The 20,383-nt window shown below is 25.7% G+C and overlaps 1 protein-coding gene across 1 annotated transcript; it reads left to right on the forward strand.

The window, feature by feature from the left end:
- The first annotated feature begins 1,219 nt into the window (after positions 1-1,219).
- On the forward strand, positions 1,220-20,128 carry LOC126893929 (1-phosphatidylinositol 4,5-bisphosphate phosphodiesterase classes I and II). The gene is made up of 18 exons (XM_050664484.1): positions 1,220-1,685; positions 11,024-11,101; positions 11,160-11,228; positions 13,089-13,226; positions 13,372-13,505; positions 13,587-13,671; positions 13,748-13,848; positions 14,823-15,154; positions 15,227-15,543; positions 15,624-15,840; positions 15,906-16,106; positions 16,331-16,860; positions 16,915-17,232; positions 18,248-18,470; positions 18,535-18,760; positions 18,828-19,175; positions 19,231-19,375; positions 19,443-20,128. The coding sequence occupies exons 1-18, from the start codon at positions 1,623-1,625 to the stop codon at positions 19,527-19,529; spliced, it is 3,612 nt and encodes a 1,203-aa protein (XP_050520441.1). The 5' UTR covers positions 1,220-1,622; the 3' UTR covers positions 19,530-20,128.
- Positions 20,129-20,383: the final 255 nt, after the last annotated feature.

Consider the following 20,383-nt stretch of genomic DNA (forward strand, 5'->3'; position numbering starts at 1 on the left):
TACATGTCTGTCATAGAAGTAATAAAATATATTACTATATAATTTTTCAAATTCTTAACATAAATATACAATTTAAAATTATTAAATATCGATTTCATACTATATTTAATTGTTATAATAAATATTTATTTATATATTATACTTTTAAATCAAAGAACTATAAAACAGGATATAATTGAGGAAATAAGAATTGATGTTGCTTTTTTAAGCATTTACCAATTTCTTAAGATTAAACTCTATTTACAAATTTGCATTGAAGCGTTCTTTATTATAATGATTTTAATCACTGTCAGATATCATCTATACTTGTCCCAACTATCCCACGTTTATACTGTGCTACCGTTCTTTTTTTATTTAATGTTTTTGTGTAATTTTGTTATTACGTTAATTGATGTTAAAAGCAATCCTTTTTTCTGTATAATTATCTTATTAACTCGTTCAGTGTTTATTATACAAGAAACATATAAATATGTTGCTATATGATATAATACTAATTTGCATAAATTTAAGGTAAAAAAACTTGAATTTTACGTGAAGTTGATGACATTTCAATGAATTTTAATCTCATTGATGTACAAATTACTATTTAAACAAAATTTCAAATACCCTACTAAAGTTAACGAAATTGAACGTTGTTTGACACAAATATCATATATTCTTGATAATTTTTAAAACAAAATATCAAAAAGTCTTAGGAGCAAGATTTTTCAAAAATAGCCAAAATAGAGAACACTCTAATATATATATATATATATATTTATTTATTGAATTTATAAATTTATTAAAAAAAAATGTTTTTTTGTAGCAAGTAAAAAATAATTTTTTTATTTTTATGTTTTAAGCATAATTTATCAAATTTCATATAAAGTTTAACCAATTTTTTTTAACAATAAAATTACATCCTTCTTAGAAAATTTATTTTTTAAAGAATCTTTTTCAAAATTGTATAAGTTAACAATTTTTTTAAATGATTATTTTCAAGTAACTACTTTTAAATATAACATGCTGTATAAAACAAGTTTAATTAAAACAGAGAAACGTAGGTAGTAATACATAACCACGCGTTAGTGTCATAACTCTATTCTCCAGCATCCGGCTGGATGTGAAGCAGCGCACTCGGTGTCTGTCTACAACAGTACAGCTACTACACAGCGCTATAGTCTGTAACAGCAGTTAACATGGACACGTAGCTCACACCCCACTACTAACACTCGACTGTTAAATTACGCTTGGCAGTGAGCTCAGCGCAGCACGAGTCACGATTAGTGGTCCGTTTACTGTTGTTAGCGGTTGTTGTTCGATCGAGTGATAGTAAACGATGAGTTCGTTCCGTTATCAGGTGCAAATGAATGTTAATAAGTTATCAATTATTTTGAAAAATACAATTGTTTCATAGTGTGTGTATGTTTATTATTCAGTAAATTTCGAGTCATACCGTTTTTATGTAAACTACTAATGTTCACCTGGAATGGTCATAATAAAATAATATAAACCTTATCGAATATGCTGTGATAGAATCAACGTGGGAGATGTCGATAAAACGACCGGTTTGAACCAGTTTATTGATGTGAATGAAATTACCAACAAAACGAACTAGTTAAAAGAAGTTATTATCATTCAGGATGGTTCCTTTAATTGTTCCGCCAGAACTTGTAGAAGGAGAAAAAGTCATAAAATGGGATGAAGTGAGTTACTATTATCATATTCTTACTAAAAAATAATTAATACTTAAGTTAAAAATAGTAGTTTATTTTTTATATATCGAAATTGTCAATTAAACATTAATATTTCATAATGATTCGTATAGATCGTATTAAAAAATACATTAGTTGAATACTATACAAATCACTTTTTTCCTAGCATAACTATTTAATTTGTTCAAAATTTCAAAAATGATATGCATCACATTATGCCATAACTTATTACATTTAAACTAATGAGAAGAATGAATATTTTTTTTCAGTTTTCAAGTTCAGTATAAATATATTCTATAATGCTAATACAATTTTTAAAATAATCAATGAAATATTATAATAAAAATAGTTTCATTACTTTATAATTTAATTAACTTGGATAAAAAAAATTATGCGCTTTGTGTTATTTATTCAAATTTTTTGTTACAAAATTTAACCATTTGAAAAAAAAATTTCCAATCTTTGACATTTTTAATTTATTGTAAATTATTAAATTTAAATTAACATTAAATACTGTATACAAATAAAATGGATCAATTTTCAAGTATTTTTGGTATTTATGACAAAAAAATTTCTACTGTTTTCAAAATTTAGAAGAATTTCAATTAAGTACGTTTTTACTATCATTATTTATATTTTGACTGATGAAAATGAAGTATGAGCGTAGCAATTAAGAAGTCTTGTTTATATTAATTATAGAACCTTGAAAACAATTAGTTAATTATGTTTTCCAAATACCTTGTATTATTATTCAAAATCTTAACGATTAAAAATAAAAGGTACATTATTTTTAATGTTATTAGCATTTAAATATAAAAGATATTGCAATTAGTAAAACATGATATGAATACTACAGGTATAGTTTCAAAAAATGCAAAAAAGTAATAAACGTATTATAAAAAACCTATGCCGATTTTATTATTGAATGATGAATACATTGTTATATTGTAATATCATAATGTTTAATTACACACTAATCTCAACTTTTTCCTTAATTATAAATAAATAAATGATAAACTGAATAGGATTTATTGTTTAAACTTTACGCTAGATATGTAAATTCAGAGCATAATCTATAAAGTAATTCTGTTTAATTATAATTCTTGTAAAATATCACTCTTAGAATATTATTCATTTTTATGTTTTTACTGTTACTGGGTATATTAAAATAATAATTAAGGTGTGGTTAAAGATTGACTTCTATTGATATTTTGAGCATCGGTTCCTTATCTTCTTAATTTCATGAACATTTTCAGTTTTGAAAATGAAATATGATTACGACTTATGTATAATTAATCTTTTTGGTTTCAATATTTTAAGTTTTTTCTTTAATTTAAAATTAGTTTTAGTATGATAAAAAATCATTGTTTACATAAAATTGTAATAAAACAATAAAATTACGGTTTACAGTACATATTTTTGTTTTAACCAACAATCAGAGTATGTTATAAACTCTCTCAATGTCATTTATTTAAAATTCAATCAAACATAACAATGGATTTCAAATTATTAAAAAAATAATATTACAGATTTTAACTTGTAATGAAAATTATTTACATACCTACTTTTAAATGAGAAAAATAGGTAAATAGAGAAATAGGTATTACTATTTCAATGACAGTAGTAGATTATAGTATTATTTCCAATGTAAGTTTAAAAACGTGTTAAAAAATGTACGGGAATTAAATTTTTGCTTAGTAACAAAGTATTATATCATTATTTAGAAACCTAAATTCTCAAGTTTTTATTATAAATCTATGAAATAATTGAGTTTATACAAAACAAAAATTACGCCTTCTTGTTTATAAAATCCTTGACAAAGGCAATATTTGAATTATGTTCTTTCGCAAAAAAATATTTACTTCACTCAAATGAATAAATTGAATCTTCATTAAATCAATTTTGATTGTCAAGTAGAAAATCGATATGCAAATCCTTACATACATCACTTAATTTAGAGAAACACCTGTTATTTATAAATGTTCCTTTTATTTTGATTGTTGATTCACAATCGATTTAAAATAAAATTTATTATTTGGTCACTTATTTATTGAATAATAACGTCTCTGAAAGCATGAAATTTTTTTGAACTAGACTAATGTACAGTAAATACAGTAAAGGAATACTTAAGAAACACGAAACAAAATTAAATATATTAAACAATTAATTCATGATTTAAAACTTGATAATACACATAATTCAACATCATTATAAAAAACCCAGCACAGGGGAGTCGCGGCACAGTGGTGACGTGGCATAGTTGGATCAAGTATAATGATATCTGACAGTGATTAAAATCACTATCAAAAATAAACGCTTCGATGCAAATCTTTAGATAGTGTTTAATTTTAAAAAAATGGTGTATTATTTCAAAAGCTACATGATCTGCTAGTTCCTTATTAATATCCTGATTAAGATATAGTATGACAAATGAAAAAGAAATTATTAAAAATNGAAATAGTCTGATTTAAAAAAAAAGTATATCCAATGAAAGATGTATATAAATACTACTTCTCATGAAAAAATTGTATTGATCCATATATTTTTCAAAAAGTTATAGCACTTTAAAGTAAAAAATGTAAATTATAAAATCGAGAATTTTCACGCAAAAATAGCATTCGGTAGCCGTTTTCACCATGAGTACATTACATTAGCTTTAATTTAAGATATATATAAAAGTGTCAGACCTTCCGGAACATTTTCAAAAGTTAAGTTGAAAAAGTTAATTTTTTGTGAAAAAGTTGTCATTTTAAAACCCCCCCTGTGGGCAGATAAAGGGTCAAATTTACAAAAAAAAAATTCCAAATGATAGGTAATGACACCAAGCATCTATAAAAAAAAAAAAATTATATTGATATGTTCATTTTTGAAAAAGTTACGGTAGTTTTTAGTAAAAAAAATTGAAAAAATTTCGAAAATTAGCGATTTTTAAATTTGTAATTTTTTTGGAGGTTTCCCCCATTTACGGGGAACGAGGGAATTTTTTTCAATTTTTAAGGGTAATATCTTTGACTAGATACGATTTGTGATCTTTTGACGTATCGTTGAAAGAAATCCGTTCGGTGAGAGCTGAGAAAAAGTGGTAACACACACAAAAAAAAAAAATAACACATCATAGTAAAATTCAGAATTGTTTATTTTATTATATTTAGTTAGCATCCGATCTATTGGGTTATTACAACTAAATATTACTGTATGAAATTGTATTAAGAAGGACTGTTTTAGACATTAATTAAGTGCTGGAACCGTTAAGTAAATTATGGAAATTAATTTGGGACGATAAATTAATTCATTTAATAATTCATAGATAAATAAAACGTCATTGAACAGCAATTAAAAGCAATAAATTAATGTTATGAGGTAAATAAAAAAATGATTGTTTACAATCACATAATATAGATATAAATTTAAATAATTTATTTTAAATTAATTTTATTTTATTAATTAAATATTTTTGATTTGGGTTCTATATTATTGAGTCATATTTAATAATTATCTGACTAATGAGCAACATAAAGATTTTAAACATAATATATTAATTGAATTCCCAACAATGATGCTTATATACTCTAATTTTTTTATAGTTATAAAAAATATTTGCTATAAAAGTAATTGTGCTCTGAAAACTGATGTATCAGTTAATAAAATTATCCCTAAATCTTCGATTGACCTTAAATCTTAAATCGATTTATAATTATTCATATAATAATAGTCGGATTTAAAACGACAATGAAATAATGAAATTTTAAAATATTTTTCTGAGTTTATATCTTAACCATAATTTTACACCAGTTAATAAAATCATCTTAATTATATGACAATCATCATATGAACTTATGCTTGTATAAAGTTTTACATTGTCATAAAATGAGAGAAATTTACAATATTTCATGACTAAATTTTCGTCATTAATAAATAACGAAAATAATATAGGTAGTAAATGATCGCCTAGACACGTCTCAGATGATACTAAAAAGGATTATAAAGTACCCCTTAACAGAACTTGTTGAGTACGAATAGACAAATAATAAGAAAATCATGCTAATAGGGAGTTCTGTATACCTAACTTTTTTAACTTTGTTCACAATTAGTATAGTCCATAGTATATCAAGAATTCATAATATCATGTGTAACATATAATTTTAAAATTTTTATTTAATAATTTGTTATGTATAAATAGCTCAACAATTTAATGACGTCAAATTACTAATATTAATTATTTTCTATTCAGTTACTAACAAAAATGTCTTATGTTTTATAGACTTTAAAAAAAGTTAAAAATTGTGTAATACATTAGTATTAATTGAATAAAAAAATCAAAAAATTTTGACGTTTAATTCTTTTTTGTTAAATTTAAATATTATATTGACGGTTGGAAGGCTTGGCTGCTCACAACTGTCCTTCGATTAAAACCGGATTTTTTAGGAAGTTTCCACACTTATGCAAAGTGAGAACAATAGTTGCACAACATCAACTTAATAACACAAGAGTATCACACCATTTTTTGTAATTCACTGAATATAACCAGGAATTACATGTCATTGAATAGTGCTCATCATTCATTTTTAAATGATGGTTTAAATTTTCTTTTTGAACAGTTAATTATAACTTAAGAGAACTTTCTACGAAAAACCTCATCATTGTTGTTTTGAATAAGTATATAATACAAGTGTAAATAAATCGTATTATTCTTAATTTTAAATCGCTGAAAATTTTACGAAACAATAATGGTTTGTATATTGTAACAGTTTTTGTTAAAAACGAAACAAATTTAGGAACAAATTGTTCTATTAACTTAATGTATGAAATACTACTCATGGCTGCATCTATCTTCATGTAAACATTTAACACGCCCTTTGTTGAGTAAATTAAAAAACCTATATTCAAATAAATACAGTAATATGTAAAGTAAAACTTTCTTATGAATTTGTGGATATAACATCTGACATAACATAAATATCAACAAATCTACTCATTATATTATATTTTAATTTTATATTAAAATTCATAGTAAAATTTTTTCTTTATGATTTATCTAAACTAATAGAATATGTTTTTATATTTGTTCTCGTTACTCAACATTTTTCCTTTTTCTTTTGTTTCACAAACTACTAGACATTTATTTTTGGCTTGCAATTTTGTATATGTTGGTATGTGTAAATTTTTAAATTACTAAATTTCAATGCCATTAATTAATCTACTAAAGTATTTTAATCATATAGTATCTACTGTAACAAACTCTCTTGTATGCTTAAATTACTAAATTTCATCTGGCATAACATTTATATTATAATATATATTAATATTAGACATTTTAAACAATTTTGTTATGTTTTTTTAAGTGTCAAAATGTAATTTTGTTAACATATTAAACTTTATTATACCATAAATTATGCAAGTATTTATGATATTAAATTTTTAATAATCAAATTAAATCTGAATATCAGACTTCATTAAACTGCTTTAAGACCTTTGCCACCAGAAAAAGTATTAAACATGTATTTAATTATTTTTGTTTAAGAAATTAAATGCGTGTATGTACACATATTATTATGTAAATGTGTGTATAGTTATGCTATATTAGCTTATTCTAGATTTTTTATTGGATTATGACACAATATAAGTAGTACTAACAGTTAATTTCTGTTATTCAGTTATATATCAAGTTAAAATAATTGAATTTATACTAATCTATTGCATTTCTGATATATTAACAAAACGATACTTCAAATACTCATTAAGTGTTTAATCACCTCTGAATGCTATCAATAAAGTTGGTTTTGCTTCGCAGACTCTTTGTGAAATTGTTTTAGAGTAAAAAATATTAAAGAGTTACTATATTTTAATTCTACTTGTTGTTATCATTGTGTTAAATTAAAGAGTAATTAATATATTTTCTAGAAATGAAATTTAATATGAGGTATTTTATTCATTTTATTAAATAATAAGCATTAGCAAATGAAGTTTGGTTAAAATGGTGAAATGAAGAAATCAGAGACAATAAGCGAGGACGTAATAGGAGAGGTGGAAAGTTTTAAGTATTTAGGATCAGTTGTGCAAAAGAACGGTGGTATTGACGAGGATGTAAGACACATGATTAAGTACGGGTGGTTGAAATGGAGAGAAACGTCTGTTGTGTTACGCGATAAAGAATTCCAATGAGACTCAAAGGTTAGTTCTATAAGACTGTATTGAGACCAGCTATGATGTATGGTTCAGCGTATTGGGCGGTCGACAAGAAAGTAGAGCAGAGAATGAGTGTAGCAGAGATGAGAATGCTTAAATGGATTAATAGAGGGATAGAAAAGATAGTATAAGGAACTAACATATAAGATGGAGTATAGGTGTAGGGTCAATTGTGGATAAGATGAGAGAAAATATACTTAGATGGTTTGGTCATGTTATGAGGAGAGAAGAATCGGAAGCTGTAAGAACAGATATAGAAATGAATGTTGAAGGAAGAAGAGGTAGAGGAAGACCAAAAAAGAGATAGAGGGATGCTATTGAATGCGATATGAAGACAGCTGATGTGAGCGTAGATGATGTTGGAGATCGTGTCAAGTGGTAGTTTAGGATAAGGGTGACCGACTCCCAAGTAGTTGGAATTAAGGCGAGGAAAAAGAAATAGAAATGAAGTTTGGTAATGCATAACAATTTGGCGTGGTATAGCTCAGCGGATACACTAGATGTTGACAAAACGTCTGCCGCCGTGTAGTGTACGGATGGGTGACAATACTTAAAATGAGTAATTATTTTTTTTTTTTTGTAAATTTGTTTATCTCCTTTGTGGACAGTGCCAAATCGTGTAGAATATTTTATTTCAGTATTATATAATATATTCAATTATTGTAATTTATATTTGTTGGATTTTTTTTTAAGAAATTATAATATATAAACTAATATTATCAGAACTTGCGAGTGACTAATTCGAATCTGATGCTAAACATATTGTTATAAATGTTTTCAAGTGTATAGAGTTGTACATATTGTACATATGCATAAAACCTTTTTAAAACATGAGTTAATTATTGTGATTAAATATTAAAAATGTGTTGTTGTGATATCATTTGATCTTTGTGACATAGATATCGAATGTGTTATAATTGTTTAGTACATACAGCGTACCTATTTAGATTATAATGTATCATTCATGTTTAAATGTGAATAGGTTGTACGATAAATATGCATCCATGTATTAGTTAATTACATTTCGATAATATTAAGTATGTAACAATTATAAAGATATTATAATATTTTAAATTATTTTGTTCAATAAATATTAATTATAATTTTTATGATACTATTTTTCTGATCATTTATTAGATGCTATATTTTTACTTTTATATGAAATATTTTTATATATACGTCTCAAGCTTTATTCTAAGATTTTATTTTAACTAATTTAATGTATTTTTCAAAAATTAAATTATACTGTTTTATTATATCTTAATTGAATTCGTACTGTAATAACTAGTAAGAAATTTTTAAGGAAGTTACTAATATATATACTCAAGATATAATGATACAAAATGTGTTATTTTATCAGTGTTAATTAATGAAACCTTTTATATATTATACACAGATAAATTTATATATAGTCATCACTATTGTTTTTCTAGAATGTTTGATTTTAAGTTTTAAAATGTTTAAGTTCTAAGTTAAACTTTTTTTCGGATACCCTATAAGGTTCACTAAATTAGTATTAAAAATCAAAATTGGAAAACATATTAATAAAAAAAAAAACTTAATAATATTATGTCATTTGTAAAATATCTCTATAATTATTATGACAAAAATTATAAGTACACTTATCTATAGTATTTTGCCAGTTATACGACATTTGTTAAAAAAGCAATAGTGTATTGCCCATCAATAAAAATATTGAAAAGTAAGAATGTCCAGTATTATTTTAATTTATATAAAAAAATATATATTTAAAAGGGATCTGAATACAAAAATTAGGCAGCTAAATATACGAAATAAAAATGTTTAGTTTTCATTCGAATCTGAAAAGGCATTAATCATAAAATGATGCATTGTTATTTTTGTTTATGTAAAAATTCTCACACATTAGTCAATATTGCTAATAAAAGAACCTGAGCTCATCTAGCTGAAGATATAGACTTCGAAAATTTAAAAAATTATCCTGAATTATTTTATCAAAGAAAATATCTTAATAATTTAGTTTTATTAAAAACAGCAGATTGTGATTTTTTTTTCGCAATTTTAAACTATCATAACTTTTTAGACAAAATAGATCATATCAAAATTTTAATCAGTTATATTGTGGTCAATTGTCTTTCTTATGTAACCTTTTTTTTAGTATACAATAAAAATTCTAAGTATATTAAACTAAAGATTTTAAAACCTACTATATGTTAAAAAAAGAAAAATGAACTATTGGATAGCGTACTATGTCAAATCGGTCGATAAAGGGAAAATACACAACTTTTCATAATTCATTCCAATTACTTTTATTATTTAATATATCAATAATCCCAAATAAAAATAAACCTATTCGTTTCAAAACGTTTCATTATAGTGATAAAAATCACTGACAGATATCAATCTATACTTGTGTCGAACTAAATGGCGTTTAGCTGTTCTAGTATTTTAATAATTGAATTTTTTTTCCATAAGTTTTTTTATAGACTTATAAAATTTGAACTTTAACATTTTTTTTTATCCAAATTAAAACTATTTAAATAAACAAATATTTATATATTTATTATGTTATATTTATATAAATGTCAGGTATATAAAAATAACATGTTTTATTTTTTTTGAAAGTCTCGACTTGAGGTTTATTGTAAAACAAAAAAAAAGTTAAAAATTTACTGTATACATTATGATTTTTTTTATAATATAATTACGATACATTTCTAAAATGTCATAAATTATTGCAGAAATATTATTTTGAAACTTCAAAGTAACTATTTAAATTTTTATGCGTTGTTGTATTCAAATTTTTGAAAGTGGTGTACAGTACACTCTCCAAAAATTTGACTAAGATATTGTTTTATTAACTGTAAGTACAAATTGTGCAAATTTGGAACCCTTTAGATAAAATAAATGAATGCTGAATTAAATAAACGTCATAATTTATGATGGATTATTTGATTAGTGTAAGTGTAATTAGGATTTTTTTCAGAAAAGTGAAAAGTATTAATCTTGAAACGTTGGGAGAGATTTGGTCTCAATACATGTTAATTGACTGTTATTGCTAATATATATCAGACTACTGTTCCAATATAATATTATAAATATTTTCAATTAATTTGTTGAATTCTAGTATAATTGTAATTTACTTTTATATACTTTTTTTTTAGGAAAGCGGAATTGGAACACCAGTAACTCTTAAAGTTGATAGTCATGGATTTTTTTTGTACTGGCAAGATCAGAAAAAAGTAAAAGTATTATTTAATAAAACGCGATTCTTTAATTAATGACAGTGTATGTTTTAAGGACTGTGAAGTGATCGACATGTCTACTATACGAGACACTAGGACAGGAAAATACTCCAAAGTTCCTAAAGTAAATTGTATTAATTTATGTGTACTTTAATGTATACAATGTATAAATGGTATATATAATTAGTAGCGTATTTATTAAAGTCTAGTAAGGTCTACCACCCTTTTTTAAAATTCATACCGACGTGTTGTGACTCAGCCCGAAATTAATCAAAAGCTGAGTTACAGCACAGCATAACCTCCCCATTAGCCAGACCCAAAAGTCGGGTCTTTGCATGTGCTGCATCACGTGGAGGTGGGAGCAGGACTTTGCGAAGGTCGAGTTTTAAATACACATAAATATAAACAGAAAAACAAATACTTTCCCTAAGGCGCCGGTCTAAACCAGCGCCTCAGGTTCTCATGTATCGGGCGGCGGGGTTGTCTTTGTCGTAGGCATTTAACTGATTCGCGTATATCCAATCCGGGGCGAAGTTATTTACCAATCTTCACACCCGGTTTGAAATTGCGTCGGGACCGGGAACAAAAGTTCCTGCTCCACACGCGCAACACCACGTCGGCCACTTCCTGGGCGGTAAATTCCTCCACCGCCTCCAGTTGTCCCTAGGTCGGTGGACTGCGGAATTTCCGCATTACGACTCGATAGAATTTCCCCAAGGGTCATGGTTCACCGAGTTCACGAGCTCGGCCCAACACTTCGCCTGGATGTACCTCCGGGCACCATCAATGAACTGGCGGTCCCCGAGTCGGCGGCGGACGTTTTGAAGGGAAGGTGAAATCGCATGCCGCTACCACCCTCCTGTCGAGTTCTCCTGCCGCCTCGCTCTCGGAAACTCCGTCGTCATCCGGTATAGCAGACGCCAACCACTGAGCAAAGAGTAAACCTGTCTCGAATGAGTCGACGTCCATTTCAGCGCCAGCCTCTTCGAACGTCGTGTTACGGTACACAGGATTCTAAATGTGGGGAACGACTGCTGTCACCGTACTTGTACACAATGTACCGGTGGTCGCTGAAGTTTTCCCTGCGAGGGTGAAAGGTTAACCATTCCTAGATGGTTAACTTTGCTGGCCGTTTTTTGAAACATCAATAAATTATATTACATTTATTTTTTTTTTTTTTTTNTATATTTCATTTTTTTTTTTTTTTTTTTTTTTTTGTGGGAAATATTGGGTCTAATATCGATTTTTCTTTCAAATCGATAACCGATTTTCCGATATGGTTATTATCGGTATAATCGATAATATTCGATCTCGGGTAATACCCCTACAAGAATTGATTTACTACAGTTTTATTATTATATTACCAATATTGTAATTAATAGTATTAATCTAGTTTATTTGAAATAAGCAACAATTAGATTTAATTTTTATATTTCTTAAATTTAATTCAATCTAATTTAAAATGTACAGGTTGATTGTTTAACTATGACTTGTGCAATATCATTTAAAGCGTAAAATTTATTAATTTTTCTTTTCGGCGTAAACTTAAGTTTGGACTTAAACTCTGATAAAATATAGAAGGAGTCATTGTTACAAAATTCTGTTGATATATTTATGTAAAATTTTATTTTACATAAAAATTAATAACCTGAAAATCATAATTTTTAGACTTATGTTAGTCTGCTCTGAAGTTTAAAAAAAAGACACTAAAATAATAAAAAAAGGTCTTATCATCCCTCACTCCCCTTTAAAATAGTATTTACTTCTATTGGTCAAATTATGTCAAAAATAATTTTCATTTAATTTTTGTGTAAATTACTCTACATAACTAGTTAAAATTTATTTTGCTGCTAAAAATTTAACTTGGTTCACTAAAAAATTTCTTTGAATAAAAGTTAGCCACTATTGTTAGATAAAATGGTACACTATTAGATTTACCTTAGACTGTTTACTTATTTTATTTTTCATTATTTAATTTATTTAGGATGCTAAATTGAGAAGTGTAGTGTGTATGGGTTCCCAAGAGCCATTAGGTGACAAAACAATTACTGTAGTTATTGCCAATGACTTTGTGAATGTATCTTTCATTAATTTTTGCTGCAATAAAAAACAAACAGCCCAAGTAAAGTATACATAAGTATTTATTTGTATAAAAATATTAACCAACTCAATTTAATTGTTTCTATTCTACGATATTTATTTATTTATTTTTGTGTATAATAATTAATCATTCAAAAAAACAAAAATTTATTATATATACATTTTAGATTTGGACTGATAATATTTTAAAATTGGCTTTAAACTTAGTACAACTGAATTGGTCACCTATGTTGTTTATGTATAAATCATTTACAAAATTAAATTTACTGGTTGATAAAAATGGCAAAATACCAATTAAAAAGTGATTATATCAAATTAATATGAAATAATATTATGCATTTTTCTTGCTTAATTTTTAATTTTATTTATTTTTACTTTTTAGTATTACTAGAACATTTGTACAAAATAAGGATGACAAAAAAAAAGTAGAAAAAGCCCTTGAGTTATCAGGGTTACCATTTCATAAAGTATGTGATTTAAAAATTTTAAATTAATATTTAATATTAATTACTACATTATAAAATAATTATTTTTATAATTTAGAATGATGTCATAAGTCCATCAAAATTTACGTTTGAAGAATTTTTTAATGTTTACAAGAATCTCACTGTACGTACTGAGGTTGCAAAAGTATTTGATGATTTGTAAGTATATAACATTACTGATACCACCAGAGGTGTATTTAAATTTTTCCTGTTTTGGAGCAATCATGTAACTAAGAAATAATTCGGTGGAAGGGGGGTTTTGAACTTCATAAATCTCTCCCGTGAATATGTGCCTAATAGTTATAATATTTTTATGCCTTTAAAAATTTCAGTGTATCAGATTTTAATTTATAGAAATATCCTATTTTTTGTAAAAAAAAAATTATTTATTCTTAATATGCAGCCTTAAAATATAGTTTGAAGAGGTAATTTTTAAATTTGGTTGCTCAAATATGCCATTGGGCGTGAGGAACATACAAAGTATGCAATAATACAAAGCCTCACACACAATCTAAGAAATGAAAAATATAATAAAAATTTGAGACGTAATAAAATGAAAATGTGAAGTCATCAAATTATTAAATTACATGTGTATTTCAAATATTATTACATTTATTGCCAGTTATGACCAAAATTAATAGATAAATTAATAAAAAAAACTAAATTACTATTCAAAAGTATTTTTTTTTCTTTAATTTTCCTTAATTAAAATTTCATTTTTAAAACTTTAGTAACATATGAAGCATAGTGTAGGATGCAAGTCTTGGATATGTAGCTCTTAGTTTAGAAATTTGTCTCTGAAAATGAAAACAAATTATTTGTATTTTTTTTTTAAGAAGAAAAAATATCAATTATAAAGGAAGTAATAAAAAATTTATCTTAAGGTTTGTTATTTGTATTTAATCTCTTTATAAAATTGATGTTTTATCACTCATTAATGTTATATTCTGATTGAAGGTCTTTTTGAATTTTTATATTAAATAGAAATAAATAATAAGTTAATATAGTAATCTTATAATTAATTATTATTTAATTTTCTTGAATTTTTTATTTTTATATCACATATATATGTGTTATAAAATTAATATTTAAAATTTAAATCAATTTTATTTATTTTAAATGTAATTTTTCAGGTGCTGTAGTGATAAAGATTCTTCTACTAAAAAAAAACTATTGGGTGTTGATCAATTTGTCAACTTTCTAAATTATACCCAGAGAGATCCTCGTTTAAATGAAATACTTCATCCCTATGCTAATTCAGATAGAGCAAAAGATTTGATTAAGGAGTTTGAACCAAATAAACAAAATGCTCAACGAGGATTACTAAGTTTTGATGGCTTTCTTAATTATTTAATGGGTTCTGAAAATTCTATTGTTTCTTCTTCTACACTAGATTTGAACAATGATATGGATCAACCATTGTCACATTATTTTATCAATTCTTCACACAATACATATCTAACAGGTATGTAAAACAGTTGAAAACAAAAATAGGTATATTATTTACATTTTTTTAAATAATAATACTGATTTTTAGGACATCAACTTACTGGGAAGTCTTCTGTTGAAATATACAGACAATGTTTGCTCTCTGGGTGCCGATGTGTAGAATTAGATTTATGGAATGGCAAAACAGATGAACCGGTCATAGTTCATGGTTACACATTTGTACCTGAAATATCAGCTCGAGAAGTAATAGAAGCTATAGCAGAGTCAGCATTTAAAACATCAGATTATCCAATTATTTTATCTTTTGAAAATCATTGCAATACTAAGCAACAGGCTAAAATTGCTCAATATTGCCACGAATATTTTGGGGACATGTTACTACAAGAACCACTGACTTCTCATAAAGTAATTTCTTACTATTAAAAACATATGATTTTTATACTCATTTCAATTAAAGAATTTATATTCGTAAAAAATTTTTATAGCTTGAATCAGGAGTTCCATTACCTCCACCTTCTATGCTAAAAAATAAAATTATTATTAAAAATAAAAAAAAACACCATCATCACCATAAAAAACCTCCAGCAAGTGTTGTGTTAGAATCTGCTTCTGCTGCTACCATGGTATTAGGAAATGGAGAACTTCCACGGGGACCAAATAGACAATTAAGTAAAGATAGTGCCATTCTGGAAGAAGAAGATGGTTAGAAAAACATTGATTTTGTATTTTAAAAAGATAAAAAAAAAACTTCCTTTTGAACATTTTAGATGAAGACGAAGAAAGTAGTAGTGATACAGATGGTGAAGAAGATGATACAGATAGAACTGTTGATATGAAGCTTGTTTTACAAGGTAAACCTCTTGTAGATAAAGTATCTAATACCAAAGAAACAGAAGCTGGCACTGAAATATCAGTTTTAGTCAACTATTGTCAATCAGTGCAATTTACCTCATTTGAAAATGCAGAAAGTTAGTGCGTTTTTATAGTATACAATTACATTATTTGTACTCATTTTTATGTTTGAATAAAAATAAAAAATTAATAAACTGATGGAAATTATTTTTAAGTATACTTTTTATGTTGTTAATTTTTTTTAAACAATTTTGAAATTAAGCTATATATAAATTATAGATATTTTGAAAATTAAATAGCTTAAGTAATATTAATGAAACTAATTGAAAATTTATTACAGAAAAAAATCGTAGTTATGAAATGTCATCATTTGATGAAAAACAAGCAATGACATTATTGAAAGAACGACCTATGGAATTTGTCAAATACAATAAACAACAATTAAGTAGAGTTTATCCTGCTGGTACTCGTTTTGATTCCTCAAATTTCATGCCACAAGTATTTTGGAATGTTGGATGTCAATTAGTAGCGTTGAATTATCAAACATTGGATATAGCTATGCAATTAAATCTTGGAATATTTGAGTATAATATGCGTAGTGGCTATTTGTTAAAACCTGAATTTATGAGACGTACTGATAGAACTTTTGATCCATTTGCTGAATCAACTGTTGATGGTATAATAGCTGGAACTCTTACTGTAGAAGTAATTTCTGGACAATTACTCACAGATAAAAGAGTTGGTACGTATGTAGATGTTGAAATGTATGGTTTACCAGCTGATACTGTCAGAAAAAAATTTCGGACCCGTATTGTACCTTATAATGGTATTAATCCAGTTTATGGAGATGAACCTTTTGTTTTTAAAAAGGTATTTGACTTGATTATTTAGAGTTTAAAAAAGACTAATTTTATGAAATTATAGGTAGTACTTCCTGAATTAGCTTCACTCAGGCTTGCTGCATTTGAAGAATCAGGGAAGTTTATAGGTCATCGTGTAATTCCTGTGGTTGGGCTTTGTCCTGGTTATAGACATGTCATCTTAAGGAATGAAATGGGACAGCCTCTATCAAGTGGATCATTGTTTTTAAAAATTGTTGTGAAAGATTATGTGCCGGATGGATTATCTGATTTTGCTGAAGCTCTTGCTAATCCTATCAAATTCCAGTCAGATTTAGATAAACGTACAAAACAATTAGCTGTATTTGCTGACGACATGGATCAGTCTATAGATAATGCTGAAGTAAGCTTTTAACAGCTACATACTTTAAAGAACATAGATCAAAAACTAAATATTAGGTTAACTAAATTCATATAATGTAATCGAATATTATTCTTAATTTTTAATAATAATTTAAAAAAATTTAAGTCTAGGAAAAATAAAAGAGGAAATAATTATTTAGGTTTGTGATCAATTTAACTAAAAATCTAACTATTTTAGATATGATGAAAGTTTTGAGGCTAAATACTGAGCGATCCTATAATGTTTGAGGGGATGTAACATACTTTTATGCAAAATAATATTAGGCTATTTTGTCTCAAATTGGTTAATAAATCAATTTTTTAGCTTCAATGCAAAGCTGAGAAGGTATTGGTTTTACTATGATGTGTTTTTTTATTTTTATTTTTTTTGTGTCTGTTACCACTTTTAATCTTAAATTAAAGATAATGTAATATACTTTATTATGAAAAAAAAAAATTTCGGACTTTATTTTGTCTTCACGGTGAAAACAGACATCAAAGTTAATAAAAAAATTCTTTTTTATATTTTCAACTTTCTAATGCTATAACTTATTGAAAAGTGTATGGATCAACACAATTTTTTTATTAAAAATAATATTTATATCCCTTTTTTATTCGACATACTTTATCTTCTTCAGGATATTAATAAGGAAATAGCAGATAATGTAGCTTTTAGAATAATCCACCAATTTTTTTAAATTAAACACTATCTAAAGATTTGCATCGAAGCGTTTTTTTTTTTTATAATGATTTTACTTCACTATCAGATATCACTATTCACTGTCAGATATCATTATACTTGATCTAACTATGCCACACCACCACTGTGCCGCGACCCCCTGTGCTGGATTCTTTTTTATTTTTAAGTAAAAAAAAATTTATTTTTTAGAAAATATATTGTTGCCATCGTGCAAAAGTGAACATTTTATTATTTTATTAATTTTTGGTTAAAGGTTTAAAAACCTTTTAAATGAGCAAAAATTTATTTATGTATTCTTGTATAATTTTTATTTAAGATGAATTGTAGTATACCTGAAAATGAGGTAAAACCTGTAATTGCAACTCGTCATCAATCTAGTTGTCCTGAGTTACCTGTCTCTCAAACTGCAGTTGCATTACCAATGCAACGGAAGTCGGTTATAACAAGTCCAGTTACATCTATTGATACCTCACTAAATGATGATTTTAGTATTGGACCTAAAGGAGCACAAAGGAATCCAGTTGTTCTGTGTCCCTCATGTAATTTAAAATTCTTTATTTGTAATAAAATTGAAATTTATTTACTTGTAATTTTAATTTACAGTGAGTGAAAATATTGTGGTTGAGTCCTTGACTGAATTAATGGAAAATAAAATAGTCAAGGAAAAAAAATCGGAATTAGAAAAGAAAATGGAAAATCTTCTACGTAAACAAAGTAAAGAAAAACATAGAATGCTAAATTTAAAATCTGGGAATGATTCAGATAGATTACGAATGTCTAAGTTTTCAATGAGCTCTCGATTTGTTAAAAGACTGTCCATTAAAAACATGTAACTTTTGATTATTTAAATTATTTTAATTGAAATTTTTTTTTTTTAAAGATAAAAAATTTTTTAGACAAGAAAGTATATTGCAAAGTCATCATGATGCATCTGAATCATCAGAATGTGACACTGATAATTCTAGTACATCTATTCATAGAATATCCAGAAGTCAGTCTGAACGTTTATTAGCTATTGAAAAAGAACATATTATGCAAGAAAAAATGCTACAAGAAAAGTACCATGATATTATATTTTCAACTTTAGAAAAAGTAATGCGAACATCACAATCTAATCAAATAAAAATGTTACGGGTACTGTTAGACAAAGAAACAGCTGGTGTGATGAAAAAGTTACAAGATCGAAGAAAACATGAAATAAAATCATTAGCTAAAATTCATAAAGATAAAGATGAAATTGGAAGGTAAGAATTTAAATATTTTTTTTATGTTAACTACTAAAGTAAAATTATTCAACAGAATGAAAAGAGAAGTATCCAGTTCAATGGTAGAGAAAGGTGTAAATGAACGACTAAGATTGGCACAATTATATGAAAAAAAAACTGAAGAGTTAGAAAAACAGCACGAAGAAATTAGGAAAAATTATGATGATCTCAAGACTAATGTAAGGGCTGAATTTCTTTATTACATTTCTTTTTTTCAATTTAAACCTTTTTTTTTTATTATTACAGAAAAAATCTGAACTACTCAAAGATTATGAAAATAAACTTCATAGCTTAGAATACAACCAAAATTTAAAAGTTGAGTTAAAACAATAAATTTATCCTGTTGATCAAAGTGCTATTATTATTATTATTTAAATTATTAAATAGTATAATTATATAAATCTTGAAAAGATGTAATTTAGGGCAATAATTAGTATCTACATTCTACATATAATACATTTGAAAAGTATATTTTAATAACTTACAAAGTTTCGATCTTATAAGACTGATCGATTTATATTTTTAGTTTTTAATTTATTTATTAGTCTTTCAAAAATTTTTTGTATTTTTATTTATATTACATACATTAAATTTGCATTAACCAATAGTGCCTAGACATTTATTTTTCATATCTTTATTTGAAAGATTAAAATTTTATATTATTTTAAAGGACTAGCCATATTTTATTGTGATAAATTATCTTTTATACAGTATATTTAACTTTTTGTGATAATTTTTCAAATCTCTGTTTTTCATATAGTTAACTTGAATGTGTATTACTTTGTTATTGACAATCAACTTTTATTGTTCTATATTGGGCTTGTTACCATTTAAATAGCTTATATTTTTTTGTAATATTTTTTAGAAATTTCAGCAAAATGTAATATTTCATTGATGTTATTTAATCAACAATTAATACTAAGTGGTTTTAATACTGTAATTTGTAATAACCAAGTTGTTAAACATTCTCTTTTTTTTTAATATATGATATATTTGTACAAAATATTAACTTTGCTCTACACATATTCAATTTTAATTTATATAATTTCAATAAGTATTTATAATCAAAATTCAAATCAACCATCTCTACATTTAATACAGTTTTTAGAATGCATATAAAGGTTTTAATACATTTACCATAAGAAAAAAAAAATTAATATTGTAGTAACTTATACCTTGAAATTAAA

This window comes from Daktulosphaira vitifoliae, unplaced genomic scaffold (assembly GCF_025091365.1).
Source record: "Daktulosphaira vitifoliae isolate Bord-2020 unplaced genomic scaffold, ASM2509136v1 Scaffold_1, whole genome shotgun sequence".
Classification (NCBI taxonomy): domain Eukaryota; kingdom Metazoa; phylum Arthropoda; class Insecta; order Hemiptera; family Phylloxeridae; genus Daktulosphaira; species Daktulosphaira vitifoliae.

Bases quoted from the DNA above. Each gene is read 5' to 3' on its own strand.
- LOC126893929 (XM_050664484.1), top strand. From the start codon at position 1,623: ATGGTTCCTTTAATTGTTCCGCCAGAACTTGTAGAAGGAGAAAAAGTC. The intron at 13,672-13,747 runs GTATGTGATTTA...TTTATAATTTAG, and splicing joins CAGGGTTACCATTTCATAAA to AATGATGTCATAAGTCCATC. The intron at 17,233-18,247 runs GTAAGCTTTTAA...TTTTTATTTAAG, and splicing joins AGTCTATAGATAATGCTGAA to ATGAATTGTAGTATACCTGA.